Source organism: Oncorhynchus keta, chromosome 36 (genome assembly GCF_023373465.1).
Source record: "Oncorhynchus keta strain PuntledgeMale-10-30-2019 chromosome 36, Oket_V2, whole genome shotgun sequence".
In the NCBI taxonomy this organism is placed as follows: domain Eukaryota; kingdom Metazoa; phylum Chordata; class Actinopteri; order Salmoniformes; family Salmonidae; genus Oncorhynchus; species Oncorhynchus keta.
Window position 1 is genome coordinate 6,527,486 of NC_068456.1, and position 22,691 is coordinate 6,550,176.

The 22,691-nt window shown below is 43.5% G+C and overlaps 1 protein-coding gene across 1 annotated transcript in view; it reads right to left on the reverse strand.

Moving 5' to 3' along the window:
- The window catches only part of LOC118369538 (TATA-binding protein-associated factor 172-like), a 67,344-nt gene that overhangs the window by 43,891 nt on the left and 762 nt on the right, over positions 1-22,691 (reverse strand). Inside the window, exons 2-12 of the mRNA XM_035753990.2 lie at positions 21,323-21,446; positions 20,607-20,721; positions 19,845-19,988; positions 18,409-18,623; positions 14,446-14,579; positions 14,102-14,231; positions 13,848-13,916; positions 6,613-6,702; positions 6,403-6,498; positions 419-595; positions 65-205 (exon numbers count right to left, since the gene is read on the reverse strand). Of these exons, the coding sequence (XP_035609883.1) occupies positions 65-205; positions 419-595; positions 6,403-6,498; positions 6,613-6,702; positions 13,848-13,916; positions 14,102-14,231; positions 14,446-14,579; positions 18,409-18,623; positions 19,845-19,988; positions 20,607-20,721; positions 21,323-21,446 (1,435 nt within the window). The remainder of the gene's footprint in view (positions 1-64; positions 206-418; positions 596-6,402; positions 6,499-6,612; positions 6,703-13,847; positions 13,917-14,101; positions 14,232-14,445; positions 14,580-18,408; positions 18,624-19,844; positions 19,989-20,606; positions 20,722-21,322; positions 21,447-22,691) is intronic.

Sequence of the window (22,691 nt, forward strand, 5' to 3'; positions counted from 1 at the left end):
GGATAAGGAGCAGTTAAGGTGACCATGTGTAAAGAGTGACTGTGGAGAGGAGCTCCTGTCTGACCTTGTTGGGGAGTAGCTGCACTAACCCGTCCACCACAGGGATGAGGGCCGCGGCCGCCACCGCTCTAACATCATCATCCAGGTCCTGCAGCCCCTGCGTGATGGCAGGGAGCACCCGTGGAAGCAGAGCGGATATCAGGTCCTGAGAGGAAAGCGAGGAAAAAAAGTGTATAGAAAGACAATGAGTGCAGTTCAGGGATCATGAACTAGATGCAGCCTGTTTTTTGCTCAGAAAACTTGGGGGAATAAATTAATGCATGTATAAAACACTTGTTTTACTGCCTTAAAATGGATAACACGCATCATGCATGTTGGGTGACAGAGGCAAGCAGACAAAACAGGAGGTTAGTGGTACCTGTCTGACTGCCAGGCCATACTTGATGCCCAGAAGACCCCCGTGCCGGACCTCCCACTGGTCCTCCGTCAGCAGCTTCAGTAGGATGTCTACTGTCATGGCAACACCGCTGTCAGTCATGTGGCGCAAGGCCACGCCCAGTGTCTGGGCACAGGTCTCTCGAACCGGAGCAACCACCTGACCAGAGAGACAGCATGTTAGACAAACAGCAAAGCCTGACTCGTAAATGATAGTGAGTAGGGTTGCAAAATTCTGTAAACTCTTGCTTTTTTTGTTCTTGGAATATTGTAACCTATCCCAGAGGAGTAGTCACCAACCTTTTGAGTCAAAGATCATTATACATAAATACAGTTGAAGTCAGAAGTTCACATACACCTTGGCCAAATACATTTAAAATCAGTTTTTCACAATTCCTGACATTTAATCCTTGTAAAAATTCCCTCTCTTAGGTCAGGAAGGATCACTCCTTTATTTTAAGAATGTGAAATGTCAGAATAATAGAAGAGAGAATTATTTATTTCAGCTTTATTTCTTTCATCACATTCCCAGTGGGTCACAAGTTTACATAGACTCAATTTGTATTTGGTAGCACTGCCTTTAAATTGTTTAACTTGCGTTAAACATTTAAGGTAGCCTTCCACAAGCATCCCACAATAAGTTGGGTGAATTTTGGCCCATTCCTCCTGACAGAGCTGGTGTAACTGAGTCAGGTTTGTAGGCCTCCTTGCTCGCACACATTTTTTCAGTTGTGCCCACAAATGTTCTGTAGGATTTAGGACAGGGCTTTGCGATGGCCACTCCAATACCTTGACTTTGTTGTCCTCAAGCCATTTTGCCACAAATTTGGAAGTATGCTTTAGGTCATTGTCCATTTGGAAGACCCATTTGGAAGACCCATTTGGAAGACCCCTTTGCAACCAAGGTATCACCCACTGATGTCTTGAAATGTTGCTTCAATATATCCACATAATTTTCCTGCCTCATGATGCCATCTATTTTGTGAAGTGCACCAGTGCTTCACGGTTGGGATGGTGTTCTTTGGCTTGCAACCCTCCCCCTTTCTCCTCCAAACATAATGGTCATTATGGCCACAGAGTTCTATTTTTGTTTCATCAGACCAGAGGACATTTCTCCAAAAAGTACGATCTTTGTCCCCATGTGCAGTTGCAAACAGTAGTCTGGATTTTTTATGGCGGTCTTGGAGCAGTGGCTTATTCCTTGCTGAGCGGCCTTCATGTTGATATAGAACTCGTTTTGCTGTGGATATCAATATTTTTGTACCCGTTTCCTCCAGCATCTTCACAAGGTCCTTTGCTGTTGTTCTGGGATTGATGTGCACTTTTTGCACCAAAATACGTTCATCTCTAGAAGGAACGCATCTCCTTCCTGAGCGGTATGACGGCTGCGTGGTCCCATGGTATTTATACTTGTGTACTATTGTTTGTTCAGATGAAAGTGTTATCTTCAGGCATTTGGAAATTGCTCCCAAGGATGAACCAAACTTGTGGAGGTCTACAATTTTTTTTCTGTGGTCTTGGCTTATTTTTTTTTATTTTCCCATGATGTCAAGCAAAGAGATACTGAGTTTGAAGGTAGGCCTTGAAATGCATCTACAGGTACACCTCCAATTGACTCAAATGATGTCAATTAGCCTATCAGAATCTTCTAAAGCATGACAATTTTCTGGAATTTTTCAAGCTGTTCAAAGGTACAGTCAATTTGGTGTATGTAAACTTCTGACCCACTGGAATTGTGATACAGTGATTTATGTTAAATAACCTGTCTTTAAACAATTGTTGGAAAAATGACTTGTGTCATGCACAAAGTAGATGTCTTTACTGACTTGCCAAAACTATAGTTTGTTAACAAGAAATTTGTGGAGTGGTTGAAAAACAAGTTTTAATGACTCCAACCTAAGTGTAAGTAAACGTGCGACTTCAACTGTACATAACCTTGCAAAAGTATTCATCCCCCTTGGCGGTTCACCAATTTTGTTGCATCACAATTTGTAATTTACATGGATTTTTAATTGAATTTCATGTAATGGACATGCACAAAATAGTCCAAAATGGTGAAGTGGAATGATTTTTTATTTTACTTGTTTCAGAAAATTCAGAAAAATACTAAACGTAAAAGTGGTGCATGCATATGTATTCACCCCCTTTGCTATGAGTTCACCTGTGTACAATCTAAGTGTCACATGGTCTCAGTATGAACTCAGCAAAAAAAAAAAAGTCCTGTTGCTGTCAATAACTTTTTTTCCCCAGCAAAATTAACATGTGTAAATATTTGTATGAACATAAGATTCAACAACTAAGACATACACTGAACAAGTTCCACAGACACGTGACTAACAAAAATGGAATGTGTCCTGAACAAAGGGGGGGGGATCAAAAGTAACAGTGCGTATCTGGTGTGGCCACCAGCTGCATTAAGTACTGCAGCGCATCTCCTCCTCATGGACTGCACCAGATTTGCCAGTTCTTGCTGTGAGATGTTACCCCACTCTTCCACCATTGCACCTGCAAGTTCCTGGACATTCCTGGGGTGAATGGCCCTAGCCCTGACCCTCCGATCCAACAGGTCCCAGACGTGCTAAATGAGATTGAGATCCGGGCTCTTCGCTGGCCATGGCAGAACACTGGCATTCCTGTCTTGCAGGAAATCACGCACGGAACGAGCAGTATGGCTGGTGGCATTGTCATGCCAGGATGAACCTGCAAGAAGGGTACCACATGAGGGAGGAGGATATCTTCCCTGTAACGCACAGCGTTGAGAATGCCTGCAATAACAAGCTCAGTTCGATGCTGTGAGACACCGCCCCAGACCATGACGGACCCTCCACCTCCAAATTGATCCTGCTTTAGAGTACAGGCCTTGGTGTAACGCTCATTCCTTTGTCGATAAACGCAACTCCTCAGTGAAGAGCACTTTTTGCCTGTCTGGTCCAACAACAGTGGATTTGTGCCCATCACCGCCGGTGATGTCTGGTGAGGACCTGCCTTACAACAGGCTACAAGCCCTCAGTCCAGCCTCTCTCATCCTATTGCGGACAGTCTGAGCACTGATGGAGGGATTGTGCGTTCCTGGTGTAATTCAGGTAGTTGTTGCCATCCTTTACCTGTCCCGCAGGTGTGATGTTCGGATGTTCCGATCCTGTGCAGGTGTTGTTACACGTGATCTGCCACTGCAAGGATGATCAGCTGTCCGCCCTGTCTCCCTATAGCGCTGTCTTAGGCATCTCACAGTGCGAACGTTGCAATTTATTGCCCTGGCCACATCCGCAGTCCTCATGCCTTCTTGCAGCATGCCTAAGGCACATTCATGCAGATGAGCAGGGACCCTGGGCATCTTTATTTTGGTGTTTTTCCCCAGAGTCAGTAGAAAGGCCTCTTTAGTGTCCTAAGTTTTCATAACTGTGACCTTAATTGCCTACCATCTGTAAGCTGTTAGTGTCTTAACAACCGTTCCACAGGTGCATGTTCAATAATTGTTTATGGTAAATTGAACAAGCATGGGAAAGTGTTTAAACCCTTTACATTGAATATCTGTGAAGTTATTTGGATTTTTACAAATTATCTTTGATAGACAGGATCCTGAAAATGGGACATTTTTTTTGCTGCTGAGTTTATAGATCCCTGTTCTGAAAAGCCCCAGATTCTGCAACACCACAAAGCAAGGGGCACCACCAAGCAAGCAGCACCATGAAGTCCAAGGAGCTCTCCAAACAGGTCAGGGACAAAGTTGGAGAAGTACAGATCAGGGTTGGGTTATAAAAAAAATATCTGAAACTTTGAACATCCCACGGAGCATCACTAAATCCATTATTTGAAAATGTAAAGAATATGGCACCACAACAAACCTGCCGAGAGGGCCGCCCACCAAAACTCACAGACCAGGCAAGGAGGGCATTAAATCAGAGACAACAAAGAGACCAAAGTTAACCCTGAAGGAGCTGTAAAGCTCCACAGCGGTGATTGTAGTATCTGTCCATAGGACCACTTTAAGCCGTACACTCCACAGAGCTGGGCTTCACGGAAGAGTGGCCAGAAAAAAAAAACATTGCTTAAATAAAAAAATAAGCAAACACATTTAGTGTTCGCCAAAAGGCATGTGGGAGACTCCCCAAACACATGGAAGACTGTACTCTGGTCAGATGAGAATTGAGCCTTTCGGCCATCAAGGAAAACGCTATGTCAGGCACAAACCCAATACCTCTCATCACCCCAAGACTACCATCCCCACAGTGAAACATGGTGGCAGCATCATGCTGTGGGGATATTTTCATCAACAGGAACTGAGAAACTGGTCAGAATGATGGGGCTAAATACATGGAAATTCTTGAGTGAAGCCTGTTTCAGTCTTCCAGAGATTTGAGACTGGGAAAGAGATTCACCTTCCAGCATGACAATAACCCTAAGCATACTGCTAAAGCAACAGTGATTTAAGGGGAAACATTTAAATATCTTGGAATGGCCTAGTCAAAGTCCAGATTTCAATCCAATTGAGAATCTATGGTATGTCTTAAAGATTGCTGTACACAAGCAGAGCCCATCCAACTTGAAGGAACTGGAGCAGTTTTGCCTTGAAGAAAGGGCAGTGGCTATGTGTGCCAAGGTTATAGAGACATACCCCAAGAGACTTGGCTCTACAAAGCATTGAATTTGGGTGGAAATAGGTGTGCTCAAGTTCTGTCTTGTTTGTTTCACAATGAAAAAAATCATTTGCATCATCAAAGTGGTAGGCATATTGTGTAAATCAAATGACAACCCCTCCCACCCAAAAAATCTATTTTAATATCCAGGTTGTAAGGCAACAAAATAGGAAAAATGCCAAGGGGGGGTGAATACTTTCACAAGCCACTGAACATACACATTTTTGTAAACATAAGCCTATCAACATTACCCAAATGAAAAACAGTTCTGTAGCAATGTTTGTGCCATAGGCTATAAGCCCAATACATTTATCACTGCGTATTAGCAATGCTTCAATTGCCCTGCCAATGTTCTCAGAATTATGAAATTACATATTTTTAATTGAGGTATATGATCACACTAGTAATGGATAATTTGTTGTATTATTTATGAGGCTCAGCTAAGTGAGCATAATCATTTCACTTTCTTGTGGACTGATGGCCTACAGCTGATGGAAGGGAGGAAGCAGCAGTGAGGCTGCCTCTCACCGGATTCAACGTCCCACTGTCCTCAACTGAGAAGGGGGGAATAGTCTTCTAGCTCATGGCGAAACTCAAGTAACACGCCATTATTTCTGCTTCATGCAGCAATTCATGTGGTTACTCCTATGACCAGAGAAAGTGAAATATTCCTCCATACAATTTTTTTAAAGACAGGCCGCTAATAATAACAATGCAAGCGTATCCTAACTCCTAAGCCACCGCTGCAGTGCTGGTTGTAGCATGTGAAAGTAAGGAAAATGTACATGGCTTATAAAGATGTTGAACAAAGTGTTGACAGTGAAGAACAACAACCTACACATAAAAACAGCAGCTCTTTGCTGTATTTATCGAGTCTCTCTCTAGTCATGGTTTAAAACGTTTAGAAATCACACAGTAGGCTTGTCAGCTTTGCTGTCTGTTTGAGACTTTTTCCAGTCTATGGCTCGAAGAAACTGTGCAGACAGAGTGATCTGAGCTCTGATTGGCCAGCAGTAGGCCTATAGGTGCACTTGATTTGTTCTCTGGGCCTACCGGGTAGGCAGCGTTCCACCTTGAGACTCATGAAATGGTTCAGCATGGGAACACTGCCTTCCTAACGCTAGGGCTACTGAATCAAGTGCACCTACCACCAACAGCGAAACAAAAAAAATAGGTACGCAAAGCTTTATCGTTAGTTTTTTTTTTTTTGTACAGATGTTTAGTGATAGACTAGGAATGCCTTGGAGATCAACCGGTTGGTGACCACTGTTATATTGAATTAAATTCAGCCACCCCAGGACACGGTAGATTGGTATGCTACAAGACACACCTCATCAGAGACAAAATCTCCGAAACGGTCCAGAGCAAAGACACAGAGCAGCCGGATGACCACATCCTCCAGCCACTCCTGGTGGTGCCGCGCCATCTGGAAATGGTCAAAGGTCAGACATTATTGTGGTCAAATCCATTATAGGTAAATTTAAATATTTATGTTTGGTTTGAATGAAGGTTGCATAGAGAGAAGAGTCAGATACAGTACCTGTTCTGCAGTGCTTCCCACCAGCTTCCCACCTCCAGCGCCTTGAGACTTGAGGATCTCCCTGAGGCCTGTGCCTGCTCCGTGACGAATCTGGACAGACACACAGAGCACTAGTAGCTGCACAGCTCATTTTCGTCTACATGCTGCCCGTTGTGTTATATATATTGGATCCTTAAAAACAACAATACAGTGAACAAAAATACAAAATTTAAAGTTTTGGTCCCATGTTTCATGGGCTGAACTAAATAATAAAAATCACAGAAATTTGGAACAAAAAGCTACATTTCTCTACAATTTTGTTGACTTCCCTGTTTGTGCACATTTCTCCTTTGCCAATATAAGCCATCCACTTGACAGGTGTGGCATATCAGGAAACTGATTAAACAGGATGATCATTCAGGTGCACCTTGTGCTGGGGACAATAAAAGGCCACTCTAAAATGTGCAGTTGTGTCACAATGCCACAAATATCAAGTTGAGGGAGCATGCAATTGGCATGCTGACAGAAAATGATTAGTTAATTTCTCTGCCATAAACCGCCTACGTCGTTTTAGAGAATTTGGCAGTAAGTCTAACTGGCCTCACAACCGCAGACCACGTGTAACCACGCCAGCCCAGGAACGCCACATCAAGCATCTTCACCTGCAGGATTGTCTGAGACCAGCCACCCGGGCAGCTGATGAAACTGTGGGTTTGCAAAACAAAAGTATTTCTGCACAAACTGTTAGAAAGTCTCAGGGAAGCGCATCTGGGTGCTCAATATACTAACTAGGGTCTTGACCTGAAAGCAGATCAGCATTGTAACAGACTTCAGTGGGCAAACGCTCACCTTCAATGGCCACTGGCAAAGTGTGCTCCCAGTTTCAACTGTACCGGTCAGATGGCAGACAGTGGGTATTGCGTTGTTTGGACGAGCGGTTTGGTGATGTCTACATTGTGAACATAGTGCCACATGGTGGCGGTGGGATTATGGTATGGGCAGGCATAAGCTACGGACAATAAACACAATGAGCATTCAAAATTACCATCGATAAAATACAAAACATACCGCAACGAGATCCTGACGCACCTTGATGTGCCATTAAATCCACCACCATCTCATGTTTCAGCATGATAATGCAAGAGCCCATGTCACGAGGATCTGTACACAATTCCTGGAAGCTGCATACTCCAACATGTCACCCATTGAGCATGTTCGGGATGCTCTGGATTGACATGCAAGACTGTTCCAGTTCACACCAATATCCAGCAACTTCGCATAGCCATCAAAGAGGAGTGGGACAACATTCCACAGGCCACAATCAACAGCCTGATCAAATCTATATGAAGTAGCTGTGCTGCGCTGCATGAGGCAAATGGTGGTCCAACAGATGCCTTAAAAAAAAAATTAAAAAAAAAAAAGTGTATCTGTAACCAGATTTATCACTATTCCCAGTCATGTGAAATCCATAGATTAGGCCCTAATGAATTTATTTAAATTGACCGAGTTCCTTATATGAACTGTAACCCAGTAAAATCTTTGACATGTGTGTAATAGCGCTGGCTGCTGTTTTACACGCCCTTAAGCAACCGTGCTATTTTGTGTGTTTTGTCACATTATTTGTAACTCTTTTACATAATGTTGCTGCTACCGTCTCTTATGAACAAAAATAGCTTCTGGATATTAGAACAGCGATTAATCACCTCAAACTGGACGAAGGATATACTGCTTCTCTGAGACCAGGCCCAAATCCCTGTCATTCGCGTGAAAATACATAAATACAGGGGGAGGAGTTAGGGGAGCCTTCTTAGACTTCGAAGGTGTGTGGGTATTCCACCTCAACCATCCGTTCCATTGCCTAACGTGCAATCACTAGAAAATAAACTTGATGATTTCCGTTCGAGACCATCCTACCAAAGGGACATTAAAAAGCTGTTATAGCTCATGTTTCACCGAGTCGTGGCTGAACAACGATGTAGATAATATACATTTGGCTAGGTTCTGTGCATCGGCAGGACAGAACAGCAATGTCTGGTAAGACTAGGGGTGTGGGTCTATTATTCAATAACAGCTGGTGCAATGTCAAATATTAAGGAAGTCTCAAGGTATTGCTCAACTGAAGTAGATTACCTCATGATAAACCGTAGAACTGACTATTTTTCGTAGCCGTCTACTTAACACCACAAACCGATGCTGGCACTAAGACCACGTTCAACAAGAAAATGCTCATCCAGAAGCGGCGCTCCAGTGGCCTGGGACTTTAATGTAGGCAAACTTAAATTAATTTGACCTAATTTCTACTAAAATGTAACATGTGCAACCAGAGGGAGAAATAATATATTTTGTTTTTAAATAACACCTATAGACCACCTTTAATCCACACAGAGATGCATACAAACCGCTCCCTCCCTCCATCTAGAAAATCTGATCATAATTCTATCCTCCCGATTCCTGCTTAACAGCAAAAACTAAAGCAGGAAGTGGTCAAATGACAGATGCTACAGGACAGTTTTGCTAGCAGATTGAAATATGTTCCAGGACTCACTCAATGGCATTGAGGAGTATACCACCTCAGTCACCGGCCTCATTAATAAGTTCATCGATGACGTCGTCGCCACAGTGACCGTACGTACATATCCCAACCAGAAGCCATGGATTACAGGCAACATCCGCACCGAGCTAAAGGATAGAGCTGCCGTTTCAAAGGATTAGGACACTGATCCGGACGTTTATAAGAAATCCCACTATGCCCACAGACGAACAACCAAAGCGTCAATACAGGACTACGACTGGCTCGTACTACACCAGCACCGACGCTTGTCGGATGTGGCAGGGCTTGCAAACTATTACGGACTACAAAAGGGAAACCAAGATATGAGCTGCCCAGTGACAAGCTAAATGCCTTATGCTCACTTTGACGCAAGCAACACTAAAGCATGCATGAGAGCACCAGCTGTTTCGGACGACTGATCACGCTCTCCGTAGCCAATGTGAGAAAGACCTTTAAACTGGTCAACTTTCACAAGGCTGCGGATCCAGATGGATTACCAGGACCGTGTATTCCAAGCATGCGATGACTAACTAGCAAGTGTCTCTGACCAAGCCTGTAATACCAACATGTTTCAAGCAGAACACCATAGTCCCTGTGCCCAAGAAAGTGAAGGTAACTTGCCTAAATGACTACCGGCCTGTAACGCTCACGTCTGTAGCCATGAAGTGCTTTGAAAGGCTAGTCATGGCTCACAGCAACACTATTATCTCAGAAACGCTACAATTCGCATACTGCCCCAGCAGATGACAATCTCAATAGCATGCCAAACTGCCCTTTCCTACCTGGACAAAAGAAACATGTGAAAATACTGTTCATTGACAAAAGCTCAGCGTTCAACACCATAGTGCCCTCAAAGCTAAGGACCCTGGGACTAAACACCTCCCTCTGCAACTGGATCCAGGACTTCCTGACAGGCCACCCACAGGTGGTTAGTGTAGGCAACAACTGTCACGATGACCCACAACACAGGGGCCCCTCAGGGGTGCTTGCTTAGTCCCGTCCTCCTGTTCACCCACAACTGAGTGACCAAGCACGACTCCAACACCATCATTAAGTTTGCTGATGACAACGGTGGTAGGCCTGATCACAGGCAACAATGAGAATGCCTGTAGGGAGGAGGTAAGAGACCTGGCAGTGTTATGCCAGGACAACAACCTCTTCCTCAACATGAGCAAGACAAAGATGATTGTGGACTACAGGAACAGGAGGGCTGAACAAGCCCGCTATTCACATTGACCGGGGCTGTAGTAGAGCGGGTCGAGAGTTCCAAGTTCCTTGGTGTCCACATCACCAAAATATCCAAACCCGGACCAGTCCAAACACACCAAGACAGTCATGGAAAGGACAACACTTTCTCCTCTTCAGGAGACTGAAACGATTTGCCATGGGTCCCCAGATGCTCAAAAGGTTCTACAGCTGCACCATCGAGAGCATCCTGAATGGTTGCATCACCGCCTGGAATAGAACTGCTCGGCATTTGACCGTAGGCGCTACAAAGTATAGTGCGTACAGATGGAAGTCCGTTAAGAACACATTCTTATTTCAATGACGGCCTAGGAACGTTAGGTTAACTGCCTTGTTCAGGGGCAGAACTACAGATTTCTACCGTGTCAGCTCCAGGATTCAATCTTGCAACCTTACGGTTAACAAGTCCAACGCTCTAACCCCCTGCCTCACGAGGAGCCCACCTGTTACGCGAATGCAGTAAGAAGCCATGGTAAGTTGCAAGATAGCATTAAACTTAATCATAATCACTAGTTATAACTACACATGGTTGACGATATTACTAGTTTATCGAGCGTGTCCTGCGTTGCATGTAATCGATGCAGTGCGCATTCGCAAAAAAAGGACTGTTGTTGCTCCAAAGTGTACCTAACCATAAACATCAATGTCTTAAAATCAATACACAGAAGAATATATTTTTTAAACCTGCATATTTAGCTAAAAGAAATCCAGGTTAGCAGGCAATATATATATATATATTTTTTTTTTACCCCCCTTTCGTGGTATCCAATTGTTAGTAATTACCATCAACTCCCGTACGGGCTCGGGAGAGACGAAGGTCGAAAGCCAAGCGTCCTCCGAAACACAACCCAACCAAGCCGCACTGCTTCTTAACACAGCGTGCATCCAACCCGGAAGCCAGCCGCATCAATGTGTCGGAGGAAACACCGTGCACTTAGCGACCTGGTTAGCGTGCACTGCGCCCGGCCCGCAACAGGAGTCCCTGGTGCGCGATGAGACAAGGATATCCCTACCGGCCAAACCCTCCCTAACCCGGACGCCGCTAGGCCAATTGTGCGTCCCCCCACGGCCCTTCTGGTCACGGTCGGATGTGACAGAGCCTGGGCGCGAACCCAGAGTCTCTGGTGGCACAGCTAGCGCTGCGATGCAGTGCCCTAGACCACAGCAGGCAATATTAACCAGATGAAATTGTCACTTCTCTTGCGTTTATTGCACGCAGAGTCAGGGTATATGCAACAGTTTGGGCCGCCTGGCTCATTGCAAACGAATTTGCCAGAATTTTACATAATTATGACATAACATTGAAGGTTGTGCAATGTAACAGGAATATTTAGACCCATGGATGCCACCCGTTAGATAAATACGGAATGGTTCTGCATTTCACTGAAAGAATAAATGTTTTGTTTTCGAGATGAGTTTCCAGATTCGACCATATTAAATTACCTACGGCTCATATTTGTGTGTTGTTTTATAATTAAGTCTGATTTGATAGAGCAGTCTGACCAAGTGATGGTGGGCACCAGCAGGCTCATAAGCATTCATTCAAGCAGCACTTTCGTGTGTTTTGCCAGCAGCTCTGCTGTTTATGAATTCAAGCCTATCAACTCCCGAGATTAGGCTGGTGTAACGATGTGATGTGAAATGGCTAGCTAGTTAGCGGGATGCGCGCTAATAGCGTTTCAAACGTCACTCGCTCTAAGAATCAGAGTAGTTGTTCCCCTTGCTCTGCATGGGTAACGCTGCTTCGAGGGTGGCTGTTGTGTTGCTGGTTCAAGCCCAGAGAGGATCGAGGAGAGGGACGGAAGCTATACTGTTACACTGGCAATACTAAAGTGCATTCATATGTTCTCATGTTCTGAGCAAGGAACTTAAACATTAGCTTTCTTACATAGCACATATTGCACTTTTACTTCAACACTTTGCCCCAGGACTACCTGACATGATGACTCCTTGCTGTCCCCAGTCCACCTGGCCATGCTGTTGCTCCAGTTTCAACTGTTCTGCCTTACTATTATTCAACCATGCTGGTCATTTATGAACATTTGAACATCTTGGCCACGTTCTGTTATAATCTCCACCCGGCACAGCCAGAAGAGGACTGGCCACCCCACATATGCTCTCTCTAATTCGCTCTTTCTTGGAGGACCTGAGCCCTAGGACCGTGCCCCAGGACTACCTGACATGATGGCTCCTTGCTGTCCCCAGTCCACCTGACTGTGCTGCTGCTCCAGTTTAAACTGTTCTGCCTTATTATTATTATTATTAGACCATGCTGGTCATTTATGAACATTTGAACATCTTGGTCATGTTCTGTTATAATCTCTACCCGGCAGAGCCAGAAGAGGACTGGCCACCCCACATAGCCCGGTTCCTCTCTAGGTTTCTTCCTAGGTTTTGGCCTTTCTAGGGAGTTTTTCCTAGCCACCGTGCTTTTACACCTGCATTGTTTGCTGTTTGGGGTTTTAGGCTGGGTTTCTGTACAGCACTTTGAGATATCAGCTGATGTACGAAGGGCTATATAAATAAATTTGATTTGTTTTTGCATTATTTAATACAATTTGCAGGCTAAATTGTATTGACGTATAATATTGAGTTAAAATAAGTTCATTCAGTATGGTTGTAATTGTCATTATTAAATACATTTTAAAATCGGCTTCTTTTGTCCTCCAATAATCAGTATTGAAAAATCATAAATCGGTCGACCTCTAATAAAAAAGAGACTATCAAACCAAAGGAACATTTATTGAATAAATTAATGTCTTGAGTGCAAACATGAAGATCAAAGGTAAGGGATTCATTTTAATTCTAATTGGCTGGCTACTGTTTATAATGATTTGTCTGCTGGACTACGGTATGCTTTCGCCGTCAAGAATTTTTTAAATCTGACAGTGGTTGGATTCACAAGAAGTTAATGTTTAATAGTTGTATCTTTTCTGAATTTTTATAATGAGTATTTCTGTATTTGGCACTCTGCAATCTCACTGGATGTTGAAGGTTCATTGAAATGCATTCCAGGTGACAACCTCATGAAGCTGGTTGAGAGAATGCCAAGAGTGTGCAAAGCTGTCATATAGAAAAGGGGAGGCTACTTTGAAGAATTGCAAATATATTTTAATATGTTTAAAATGTTTTTGGTTACTACATGATTCCATATGTTATTTTATAGTTGATGTCTTCACTATTAAGCTACAACGTAGAAAATAGTAAAAAGAAAAACCCTGGAATGAGTAGATGTCCAAACTGCAGTTTATTTAGTAAATATTTTCTTAACTCCATTTCTTGAACTGCATTGTTGGTTAAGGGCTCGTAAATAAGCATTTCACGGTAAGGTCGACACTGTATTCGGGGGATATGACAAATAATATTATTTGATGTGATGCATTTCTATTTTTGTTCAGTGTACATAGAGCTTTAAGATTGCAGATGACTTGAGCATGTCTGCTAAGACTACGGTCATTACCTCCCATGAGGGGTTGAAGAGGTCATTACAGAGCTCATCACAGAAGCTCTCCAGGGGCCACTCCTGGGTCTGGGGGGGGAAAAAGCACAAGATGAATCAGAACTTCTCTTCAATGTTTGGACAAAGACACTAATTTAATAACTATCCAGTCTGTTTTTTCAAACACCTAGTAAATTAATTCAAGTTCTGTGTAAAATAGTTTACTTCAACTGTATTCTTTAACGGAGCTTTATCCTTGCTGACCAATCGCCTACCTCGTCCAAGAGACTGGAGTTGTCTGGAAAGTTATCGATTAAGACTTTATGCTCCGTTGCCGGTTGCTCGATGACTACGTTACTAGTTTTCCTGTGCTTCTCCTCAGGCTCCCCCTCAAAACTGTCATTACTGCAGGAAGAAAAATATTGATCTGTGATTTGATTTCCCAACTCAGTAAAAAATGACCTGCAGATGGAAACCAAAGAACGAAACACCTGGGTCATGTTCATTAGGGCAAACGTAAATGGTGCATTTCTCACTGGACAAGCCTTCACCTTCCACTTAGTTTCAGAACCGTGCCTAATGAACACAAAGCTTTGGGAAAAAAATAAATAGGTCATACCTTCTCTCGTTAGGATCCATGTCTCTGGATCGTTGCTTTGCCACTAGCTTGGCCATCCTCTTCGCCTTGTTCTTCTGTCGGTTGCTCATGCCTGGTCGAAACTCTGAGTCTATTATCTCTGCCGCCTGCATGGGCTGAAAAAAATATCAATTTCAACTGAACATGAGTTTAAAATCGATAAAACAAAACCATGTTAAACTTATTTTCAGTAAAGTAATAAGCTATAGACATCTTAAGATGAGTCATTAATTCCAGACCAAAGAGAGACTGTTCCTCAGACAGTGAGCATAATGTTGTGTTTTCTAACAGTGACATATTTATAAACGAAATGTGCACAGATCACATGCTTAAGTGAAGAGCACATAATGACTTGACGCCTCACACGCTGAAAGGTGCAGGCCAGATATGTTGGTTGGATCCTGAACTCATCAACAGCATCCCGTGTCGCCTCGTCACTGTTGACGTTGAGACTGGTGTTTTGCGGGTACAATTTAATGAAGCTGCCAGTTGAAGACTTGAGAAGTCTGTTTCTCAAACTGGACACTAATGTACTTGTTCTCTTGCTCAGTTGTGCACAGGGGCCTCCCACTCCTCTCTAGTCTGGTTAGAGCCAGTTTGCGCTGTTCTGTGAAGGGAGTAGTACACAGCGTTGTACAAGATCTTCAGTTTCTCACATGGGATAGCCTTCATTTCTCAGAACAAGAATAGACTGACAAGTGTAAAAAATAAAATAAAAATATTTGTTTCTGGCCATTGAGCCTGTAATCGAACTCACAAATGCTGATGCTCCAGATACTCAACTAGTCTAAAAAGGACAGTTTATTGATTCTTTAAAATCAGGACAGTTTTCAGCTGTGCTAACGTAATTTCAAAAGGGTTTTCTAATGATCAATTGGCATTTTAAAATTATAAACTTGGATTAGCTAACACAATGTGCCATTGTAAACACAGGAGTGAAGGTTGCTGATAACGGACCTCTGTACACCTGTGTAGATATTCCATTAAAAACAATCTGCCGTTTCCAGCTACAATGGTGTTGCGTCAAAAACAGAACTCAAAACATGAGCACAATGGCAGCTCTTCCTTTAAAGAACTCCAGGCCTCAAGAGGGCAGATAACCAAAAACAGGTGGAACTAAAAATAAAAAAAATTGATCCAGGATTTCTGGAGGGACTACTTTTAAAGACGCACCTGGCAGATAAGCATGGGTATAACATTTTTGGGCTTAGCTTTGCTTGAGTCCTCAACATACAAACAGCTCATTGTTCAACCCTAAAGACACAACTGGTATGTAATGTTTGGAATTATTTATTATGTTGCATCCAGTGCTTAGCACAATTTACATGTTTAACTCAGGTAAGAGTGTTGACTTGTTTGTGGATATTTTCTGACTGCAGAAGTAATTGCTAGATTAAATTGTTTAAAACGTTTACTTTATTCAAAGCAATGCTTTGTTGCCGTGTCATGCATTGTTGATTGTGTAAAATAATTCCTGTTTACTCTCTGTTTAAGGTTATCAACCTATTCCTTATTCCTCTGTCATTCAACTACTCTATTCAACAAATCAACTGTTTAAATGGCATCAAAACCATAAAATACTAAAAAGGAATTGAGTTGTCCCTTTGCATCCTTCACGTGTTGAGCAAGCCGTTTAAGTTGTCAGAGCTGAAATAATTATAACACGTAGACTACTTGACATTTACAACATTAATATATTTGATGTTATTTTAAATGGACGAAGTGCTTTTCTTTTAAAAAAAATGACATTTCTAAGTGACCCTAAACCTTTGAACGGTAGGGTAGTGTACACTTGAAAGCTGAAGTCTACCCATCTACCATTGATGCAAATACACTGCTCAAAAAAAAGGGAACACTAAAATAACACATCCTAGATCTGAATGAAATATTCTTAAATACTTCTTTACATAGTTGAATGTGCTAACAACAAAATCACACCAATTATCAATGTAAATCAAATTTATCAACCCATGGAGGTCTGGATTTGGAGTCACACTCAAAATTAAAGTGTAAAACCACACTACAGGCTGATCCAACTTTGATGTAATGTCCTTAAAACAAGTCAAAATGAGGCTCAGTAGTGTGTGTGGCCTCCACGTGCCTGCATGACCGCCCTACAACACCCGGGCATGCTCCTGATGAGGTTGCGGATGGTCTCCTGAGGAATCTCCTCCTAGACCTGGACTAAAGCATCCGCCAACTCCTGGACAGTCTGTGGTGCAACGTGGCGTTGGTGGATGGAGCGAGACATGATGTCCCAGATGTGCTCAATTCAATTCAGGTCTGGGGAACGGGCGGGCCAGTCCATAGCAGCAATGCTTTCATCTTGCAGGAACTGCTGACACACTCCAGCCACATGAGGTCTAGCATCGTCTTGCATTAGGAGGAACCCAGGGCCAACCGCACCAGCATATGGTCTCACAAGGAGTCTGAGGATCTCATCTCGGTACCTAATGGTAGTCAGGCTACCTCTGGCGAGCACATGGAGAAAATGCCACCCCACACCATGACTGACCCACCGCCAAACCGGTCATGCTGGAGAATGTTGCAGGCAGCAGAACGTTCTCCATGGCATCTCCAGACTGTCACGTGCTCAGTGTGAACCTGCTTTCATCTGTGAAGAGCACAGGGCGCCAGTGGCGAATTCACCAATCTTGGTGTTCTCCAATGCCAAACGTCCTGCACGGTATTGGGCTGTAAGCACAACCCACCTGTGATGTCGGGCCCTCAGAGTCTGTTTCTGACCGTTTGAGCAGACACATGCACATTTGTGGCCTGCTGGAGGTCATTTTGCAGGGCTCTGGCAGTGCTCCTCCCTGCACAAAGGTGAAGGTAGCGGTCCCGCTGCTGGGTTGTTGTCCTCCACGTCTGATGTACTGGCCTGTCTGCTGGTAGCGCCTCCATGCTTTGGACACTACGCTGACAGACACAGCAAACCTTACCACAGCTCGCATTGATGTGCCATCCTGGATGAGCTGCACTACCCGAGCCACTTGTGTGTGTTGTAGACGCCGTCTCATGCTACTAGAGTGAAAGCACCACCAGCATTCAAAAGTGACCAAAACATCAGCCAGGAAGCATAGGAACTGGGAAGTGGTCTGTGGTCACCACCTGCAGTACCACTCCTTTATTGGGGGTGTCTTGCTACTTGCCTATAATTTCCACCTGTTGTCTATTCCATTTGCACAACAGCTTGTGAAATTTATTGTCAGTGTTGCTTCCTAAGTGGACAGTTTGATTTCACAGAAGTGTGATTCACTTGGAGTTACATTGTGTTTAAGTGTTCCCTTTATTTTTTTGAGCAGTGTACATCGCCTGATTCCCAGTTGGTCAACTAGATAGCAGTAGGTGATCGCAGTAGGTTGGCCACTTGTGCCTGTTTGGAAACCTAGCACAACTCACAAGGGCTGGTGCTACCCCATGTGCAGATCAAATACACAGCTGAAATGCCAATTAAGGCGTTTACCTGTACCTAAAAATTCCCCCGAAAACCAGTTGTTTTAGTCGGCATATGTTTACTAGATTTTGACGCTGATTATAATGAGTAGAGTATGGTGTTCACATGACTATTGCATAATACTGCAAAATAAAGTTATACTGCCATAATCAGTTTAATGTGCATGTAAATGTACTCAGTCTGCCACCGTTGTGACCTGAATTAACCTATACTTTCTAAGTTAATGGGAAAGGATAGTAGCCTGCACTCGATGGTACCTGGGGATGAGTTCAGTAGTGAGAAAATGCTTTGCATCAGGGAGGGATTACATGGATATATCCAATAAGAAAAGCTTATTTTCCGTTGCAAAATACATAGCCTAATGAACACGACCCTGGTATCAAGCTTCATAGGATGCTGTTCAAAGTTGAAAGGAATTATTGGAGCTCGACATGTAGCAGTAGCGTAAAGGAGGAGTGTTGGAAATCGCGGTAGTGTGACTGACTCACCACGTGATTGCCGGAGCTGGAGCAGGGTTCAGAGCCCCTCTCTCCCTGTCCCTGGGCCTTAGGGCCACTCGGCGTGCAGGTGTACTGGGTGTCCAGGTCCTCGTCGTTGAACAGCTCCATCGTGTCCATGCCGATGGCGGCACCCATGTCCAGTCCCAGCTTCCTCTGCAACAGCTTCCTCTGGCGGGCCAGACGCTCTTTAGGGTCCACTTCACCTGGCATGGGAGAGCACAGAGCGAGGGTATGGCGCTTGTAGAAAGACCCAACTCTTGAGAAACTCCCATTTTATGTAGAGAACACATGGACACTTATGGAAGGCTTCCCAGACACAGATTAAGCCCCTAGTCCTGGATATTGTGTGTATTAGACCAGGACTAATGTGTGTCCCTGAAACCAGCCCTTAAGGTATAAATGAAGGCTTCATTCTGCATGCTCCTGTATTTAAGGGGACGTAAGTAAGGAGGTAGACTGACAGGAAGGCATGTGAACTAGAGATCAGAGTGTTGATTAACAGCAGGTCAGGTAAACTGTACTTTCACAGGCTGCAGCCAAAATATATGAAAGAGGCACGCAAGTCACTCTGGACTAGTGTAGCAAAGCACAAAAACATGAACTGTCACATGACCTTGAACATAACTAGGAGGCCCATAGCTGAGGGAACAAAATAAAAACATGTATTATTAAGTTAGACAAAGGGACAAAGACTGGAGCCGTTTGAATTCGAACTTGTCACTTGGATCACCACATCGCCATGTAAAAGCAAACTTAGAGGATGCAGATCCAATGGTCTAAAAGGAAAAGAATGGGTCCTGGTCGAAAAATAATGCCCTATATGGGGTTATGGTGCCATTTGGGAGAGATTCAGAAAGCAGATTATGCAACATTGAAACTAAATCCTGACACACTACAGTGTCAAATAATTGTTTGCTGTGTGGGGTCCGGCACAAGCTGAAAGACGAATGTCAATACAGCGGCTGACTCAATCCAAGCAGCTACTTGTTCAACAGAAGCACAACCAGACATAGCCTAGCCATGTGGTCACATATCGGATTCTCCCATAACATACCTCCTAATTGGATAATAACAGACACAAACAAAACTATTAGGAGCCTCACTGAGCACAGGTGTTCTTAGTAGGAGTTAAGAGTTAAAAAGCAGATGGGGAAACATGGTTTCAGGGAGTGGGTAGAGACATGGCTTGGTGGGGTTGGGGGGGAATGGGCTGGGAGGTTGGGGGTGGAGCCCTACTTTGTTATATTTTCCTGTTTATACTGAATGTATTACTTAAACTTTAATATGATCAAAAACTCAATACTTTGTAGTTATGTACCTTTAGTAATGTTTTTATTTTTTTCTTCTGAATGGCAGCCCACATGTACAATGTATGAATTATGACATGATAGATAATACTGATAAGAGAAAAAAAAAATGCATACCAGACTTGTCATCCTGGACCTCAAACTCCACACCGGCGGAACCAAGCAGAGAAGCACCATGTTTGAGCAGGCGGGAAATGTCAAAGCAGTAGAAACTCAACCGGTCAGAGGAGGAGTCTTCTGGGGAGAAGTCTGCACACGACTCTGGAAGAGAGAGACACGCATTCCATTTGACATTTTAGTCATTTAGCAGATGCTCTTATGCAGAGAGACTTAGTTGTGCATTCATAAGACAGCTAGGCAGGACAACCAAAGGCACGGGAAGTACATTTTTCCCCCAATATCAGTAGTCAGAGCTAGAAGGGGGGGGAGAGTCAAGAGGAAAAACCTGCACACTTCACTTGCGAGTATCACTTGTTTATTTAAGCTTACATATCAGTCCCACCGCCTTCCGTCAGGGATTTTTTATAGTACAAAAGATAGGAAGTGTGCACCTTGAGTGCTGATGACATGTCAAGTGTTTAATTTCGATGTGTGAGCCTGAACCGCTTTTATATAAATGTGCCTGCCCACGCCTACACACTCAAGTGCCTCATCACCTGTCAACGGTTACTTAAGAGCAGTAGAGATGCAGCGCTAACATCCCAGTTGTATTACAACACCTAGCGCAATCATTATTATACCCATTCCTGGCCGTTTCAAAGGTTATTTAAATGATAATCCTTTAATGGAACGTTAAGGCATTATTTGGTCCCTGCTGTCAGGATAAACAAAATACAGGCAATTGGCTGTGACTAACGTGGCAGGTCGAGGTTGGTTCACCTTCTTTGGGCTTGGGTGACGGGTTCCACTCTGGGATATTCTTCACAATGGCCTCCACTGCCTGACCTGCAGCGATACGAGTGTCCCAGTTTGGACTTCTCAGGTATGTCAACACCTGTAGGTTATGGGTAAATGAGAAAACATTAGACGCATAGGATGGATCACATCTCATTCAAACAGGTGTCAGGTCCCATTAGGCTCAGTTGGCAGAGCATGGTGCTTACAACGCAATGGTTGTGGGTTCTATTCTCGAGGAGAACCAATATGAGAAAAGTATGAACTCACTAACTAAGTGGCTCCTGGATAAGAGCGTCTGCTAAATGACTAAAATGTAAAGCAGGTCAAACAGTCCACTTGTTTAATAATCACTTCAACATTCCCTGAGGCAAGAAAGACAATGGGCTATGCAACAGTCTGACCTTTACGGGACGCCAGTTAGATTTTTCCAGACGGGGGGTTTGCAAATCTGTATGGGTGGTTAAAGTATGGGTGTCCTTTTGGCAGCACTGCAGGCAGATGTGTGGGGAGCTGACATCAATGTGGAATCCATGAATTGTTTTCATTAGCCCACATTGTAGCAAAATATATATTTTTATTTAAGTTCAAGTAGTCTTTCCCCATTTCAGTCTTTTCTTCCTTTTGGTGCCGAATGAATACAACCCTGATGTAGATAGAAACCTGGCTGTGGCACTGATGAGGACAAGCCCAGCACCCACCTTCGACAAAAGGTTGTTGAGCTCATGCGGGTGGAGTTTGACCACATCTCCCAGCTGTATGGCAGCAGCCTTCCTCGTCACCGGTGTAGTTCCAGTGTCAAGCAGGATGAACAGACGATCAAGCCTGGAGAACGAGAGAGTGCGAGAGAGAAAAACTGAGGAAACAAGTAGATCAGAAAATAAGCTTATGCATATATTGGAAGAGACTGAGAAGTTGAATTCATTTTTTAATTTCCAAATGTAACAAAAGGATATCAACTCCATGGAGGGTTGTAAAACTCCAGCGTTTGACAGGATGTGGGAAGTTGAACTTCTGCTTCGTGAAATAAGATATATATATATATAACAGATGTGAAACAGCTAGCTAGTTAGCGGTGGTGCGCGCTAAATAGCGTTTCAATCGGTGACGTCACTTGCTGAGACCTTGAAGTAGTAGTTCCGCTTGCTCTGCAAGGCCTGCGGCTTTTGTGGAGCGATGGGTAACGATGCTTCGTGGGTGACTGTTTTTGATGTGTGCAGAGGGTCCCTGGTTAGAGCCCGGGTATGGGCGAGGGGACGGTTTAAAGTTACTGTTACACATACACTTCAGTTTTGCAGATTACAGTGTACATGGCACTAGGGAGGGCACTTCAAATCCAAACCATTAAATGAGTTATGACAATCATTCAAACCTAGAGTGCATATTACTACCGTTTGATAGGAGCGTTGAACACATCTCTGCTAAAAATAAAAACAGAGTGCCGTTAAAAAAATGGCGACACTGTTCAGTATGGCAAAATGCCCATCTCACTCAATGTAAAACAAACCCAACAATCTCTAGGCTACAGATTAATACAGTTGTGGTTAAACGATGTTACGGAATAGTTTAGGCAGGGGCAGAAAAACTATTTTCCCATTTGAGCATTCAATGCAAATGATCAGGGTGGAGCATTTTGGACCTGTTATTCATTGTACTAGTAACTAGGTAATTCCATATTAAAAGGAGGATGTTCAGCAGTTTGATTATACAATGTGCATATCATTAGAATTATAAATTCATAAATTGGCTAGAGGGTAACTGTCAATAGATCACATAAAACCTTCATCTGATTTCTAGCCTATGCATTAGTTGAAGGCTTCAAATAGGCATCCTCTTGCGAGCCTGACGAGACAAACTATCAGACACACGATTGCCCATTATATTTTTTTAGCAAACTACATTTACAAGATATGACACAAGGGAAACCAACCACAGTACAATAACCATACGTTTGGGAGCCTAATCTCATCAAAATAAATCTCTGGATGAAACGCAAGAGCGATAATCTCATTTGCAAGATTACAGAGTGGCACATTTGCAACCAGATTGCACATCAATTAACGGTTAGCT